At 37.8% G+C, this 4,736-nt stretch overlaps 1 protein-coding gene across 1 annotated transcript; it reads right to left on the reverse strand.

The window, feature by feature from the left end:
* Nucleotides 1-791: 791 nt before the first annotated feature.
* Nucleotides 792-3,830, reverse strand: LOC311043969 (coiled-coil domain-containing protein 106-like; the record flags this gene model as incomplete). Its single annotated transcript, XM_084055392.1, has 3 exons — nucleotides 3,735-3,830; nucleotides 3,281-3,370; nucleotides 792-1,096 (listed from the first exon to the last, which is right to left on the reverse strand). Exon 3 carries the CDS (start codon nucleotides 1,062-1,064, stop codon nucleotides 792-794), a length of 273 nt encoding a protein of 90 aa, XP_083911518.1. The 5' UTR covers nucleotides 1,065-1,096; nucleotides 3,281-3,370; nucleotides 3,735-3,830.
* Nucleotides 3,831-4,736: the final 906 nt, after the last annotated feature.

Below are 4,736 nucleotides of genomic sequence, written 5' to 3' on the forward strand. Positions count from 1 at the left end.
GACTAATTATTAGTCTCTTTCAAGTCTCTCACTGCATACAGCTGGAACTCCAGTTCATCATCTTATCATATCATCTCTCTTTTTCTCACAAAATGAAATTACATTACAGCTACGGTGTATGTTTTCTTGACGTTCTTCAAAAAAATACTTATAATGCATTATAATCTGCTTTTAACAATGTAGAATTATAGTTATAAGCACTCACACACATAATGCTTTATAACAATGATCATTACATTAAAAAAGCATTTTATAATTACTTATAAGGTCAAGTATCATAATAGCCTACTTCATAATTGCTGGTCACTCACAGACATTTTCTTTTGGCCAGGATGATATAATATATCATCCTAAAAATATGACAATGATAATACTTCATATTATGAAGTATTATAATTCTCATAGTTTTAATACATTCTAATCATTTTATAATACGTTGCAATTACAATACTTGTGTGACTGTAAGTCACTAAGTGGTCATTTGATGATTTAAGTGAAAAAATAGATATAATTAAAAGTATGAAAAACATCACAAAACATTGTAAAATCATTTTAATTATTTAATCATAACAGACAATAAATTAAGTACTGGTAAGGTACTCCAGTTTGACACAACTGAATGATGAACATTACTCACTCCAAAAGACCTGAAACCTTAGCTGTATATTTTACTTTGATATAAATGTTTGATCAACAAAACTGACTCCTTAAAAAATAAACATGGTCTCAACCTTTTAAGAGATGAGACAAAGAGAGAGAGAGGGGGAGAGTGAGAGGACATTCACAGTGAATTAAGTGTCAAAGGGTAGCAGCTCATGATCAGATTTCATCTTTGCGATCTTGTCTTTGATCTCCATAGTCATCGCTGAGCGACATCTGTCCACAAAAGTGGACAGCTTCTCCACCTTCTCATTCCAGGGACACAAGGCCTTGAACACTTCTGGAGCTGCAATTCTTAGCTCAGCGACTGGAGACGTCCTGGCGATGGTCCTCCGGTCAACACCAATGGCGTTGAACACGTTGTTCATGGAATGTCCATCTTGGAAAGCTTTAAGTGCCTTCATGTATCTTGACAGGATGCCTCTGGTGTTTCTCACTGAAGGAAAAAGGCATTGTTCACTCAAATAAGCTATAGGCTCCATTTAGAGATGACATATCAGTTCATTTTACTTTCATAATGTACTCCCGCTATTAATCTTTTCTTTTCATTTAGTCCTACACAAATCATTTCAATGTTCTAATTCTGCACTTCTTGAAAGTGCCCAAAATGTTTTTTTAAACAAGACCAGGCCAGCCTAGGTCATGCATTTTTATGGAGATATGTTTTATCCCTGCTTTTGGTCCGGCTGAATTAAATACATGCATTTCCTTTTGGGAAATAGTTGATAAAATCACAATATAACAATTAAGATATGTAAACTACATTAACCCTTGTAATGGCATCAAGTCAAGTCATCCTGTCAAGATCTGTCAAAAGAATTGTGAAAATAGCCAATCTGCAAGCTTACAATGCGTCTCAGCTTGTAGATCGGCCGTTTTTTCTATACTATGTACTATGTACATAGTACATAGTACAAAGTGGTTAAGAAAATGCACGATTACATGATTCTATTGTTCTTTACTTAAAACTTAAAGCAAACAATGCCCTCTTATAGTGACTTATAATCAGCTTGTAACTGGGTATATTACTGTACGTATAGAGCTGTGGGTTGAAAAATGGAATAGTCCACTTTAAAACTAATTTCATAGCATTTCTTACTCACCCCCATGTCAGTCAAATGACAGTTGTTGACAAAGTGACAAAGTTTTGAAATGACAAAATATTCACACATGAACATAATGGTCTGCCTACTGACTCCAACAATTGAGTCAAGACGGCCAGAACCTCTATTGGTTAAAAATTCAGCAGTTGCCCAGGTTCAAATCCGGGGTAGAAGAGGGAAGTTACAGTGCAGCTTTACGTACAGTACTTGAATACATGTACATAGTTACTTTCCTCCACTGAGTAGGATGATGCATCTTATCTTTCTGATTGTGTCATCTTTGCTGTCGTAACAAGAAAAAGGATTGTCCACACATCACTGTTTACACTTGATGTAAATTGTTTACACTTTGACGATGACAGAATGTACCGGATTACATTTGACATTCCAGAGGGACTGACACTTGAATTCATTACTTTCGGCTCTTTGAAGCCATGCCCACCACCGATTACATGGCATGGGACTTGGTAGTGAATCACTCAGCAGGAACACAACGTGATCACATGATCAGGTGAGTAACCAGAGGCAAACAATTAGCAGGATGTGAGACCCTCCAGGTTTACGTGTTCACTTACACGCGTTACCATTAAGGAAAGGCAGGCACACATGTGCTGGGGTGTGGAATGGATTGCACAGATTTAGTACAGTTAACCTGTGATTCGAGGCGAGGAGATACAGAGTGGAGAAATGCTTATGCTGTTATTATCTGACTGAGCTCTTTTATTTAATAAATAAAATGTTATTTTGTCCACTCTGTATGGTAGGGTGTGTTATATACAATCTAGCTTATACAATTGGGGTGGTTGTATTTTGACACGAATCTGCCAGACACACAGAGCAGCTCATTCCAAAGAGAACAACCTTTATAAAAGAACTCTTGCAACAACCTTTGACTCTTGGTATCTCATACCGTTTGGTTCGCCCTAGTTACATACTGCCTCACAGGGAGCATCCCTACCTCCCTAAACTGGTCATAACCAACATGTGTCCTATGAGGAGCATTCAACAGATATCTGTTTTGTACCGTCTGCAACCTATCCCTTAATCTCGCTGATACACCACTGTACCAAGCAGAACAAGCATAGTCGAGGTGACACTGGATCAAAGCCAACACCAAAAGCTTCTTTGTTTTCAAATAGAAATTTCTGGTATTTCTGATACAGAAATCTATAAATAATGCCCATATACAGTGAAAATGCCGACAGTGAACTGTATGGACTGCATTGAATAATAAATGTCTGTATCCTTTACGAAAATATAATAAATAAATTGCAGACTAAAGGTTAAACCCCAATCACAAGACAAACCTATTTTTGCCGAATGTTCGCCACAAGAATAGGGACACTAGGGTTCATATGATTAACAGGTTCTTTGTACGGCAGTGGAGCTATAGCACCTCAGCTACCCCAAAGAACCGATGAAGAACCAATATTTGTTTGTGTGATATGGCTTTATCTAAAATTGGGTTTAGTTTACACTAAAAAGGCAGTGTAAATGAAGCATACATTTTCCCTCACCGGCAGTAGCAGGAACAACTTTGGAATGTGATGATGGTTCTGGTTGGGTTGTCACTGTAGCTGGGTCAGGCTCACCTTGAGTAGAAGGACCTAAGCAGACATATAAGATACAATTAATAATAATCGCATCACATCAGAAATGTTTTACCTTATTAACAGTGGTTCCAGGGGGTCCCCACCAAAATGAGTTAATAAAGCATCACAGTCAGTTTAACCACTTTTGACCACATTTTTAAAAATGGTTTGAATAATTTCAATTTTCTTTAACACAAATCTTCTTTTATGGGGCCCGATGGCACAACATATTTTCAGATGAGGGTGCACAGCCAAATACATTATTCATTTTGGGGGTCCTTGACTTGATTATAATACTGGCATGCTATGAAATCAGCATAGTCACACATGGAATGACAGTTAGTATAAAGTCAACTATGAACTATACATTTTCCCTCACCAGCATTAGCATAAACAACTTGGGAATGCGATGATGGGTCTGGTTGGGTTGTCACTGTAGCTGGGTCAGGCTCAGCTTGAGTAGAAGGACCTAAGCAGACATATAAGAGATAATTGATAATAACCAGAAAAATGTTACCTTATATAATACTTGCATACAGTACATCAGCGTGACGTAACATATCACAGTTATATGAACTATTGATCTTCCCTCGCCAGCAGTGGTAGGAGAAACTCCTGTCGAACTGTCAACAATAATGTCACACGTACAGCCAGACCTCTGTCTCGTCAAACTCTACACAAGATTAGTCTGTCAATGTGGGTAACTAAGTAGTAACTAAGTACATGTACTTAAGTAAAAAGTAAATGTTACTTTTTACTTTACTGGCGTATTTCCAATATATACTTTTACTTCTATTTACTTTGCAGATATAAATTACTATATTATAAAACATACATTAACCACTTTAACTCTATTCTGTATAGGCTATTTGAAAATAGCCGATCTACAAGCTCACAACAAACATTAGTACTTTTACTTTTGGTACTTTAAGTATATTTTGATGCCAATACTTTTGTACTTTTACTCAAGTAATATTTTGAACACTAGGCCTTTTACTTGTTTTTATATTGTGTAACCACAATATAAAAACTGTATTTTTTTTGTGGTATTGCTACTTTTATTGAAATATCTGAGTACTTCTTCCACCACTGCCCACAGTGAATGACGTTGGTCCACCTTGCCAGATTGACAGTCAGCTAAGCGACAAATGAGGTCGAGCGGGAGTGTGCTACTCACAGCCTGCCTTGGTCCCAGTGCATGAGCTGTCATCCTGCGGAGTGAAGAGGGGCATTGGGGGCGCCCAGTGCAGAACAGAGCTCAGGGACTGATTCAGGGCTGCGTCTGGGTCATAGGAGTGCATGTGGTGCTGACGGTACACGTTGTGACCAGATAAATGGGTCGGTATCTGCTTTACGCACGCAGGCACACACACACGCACAC

The sequence above is a fragment of the Gymnoscopelus microlampas genome, assembly GCF_963454915.1.
Source record: "Gymnoscopelus microlampas genome assembly, chromosome: 4".
Lineage (NCBI taxonomy): Eukaryota > Metazoa > Chordata > Actinopteri > Myctophiformes > Myctophidae > Gymnoscopelus > Gymnoscopelus microlampas.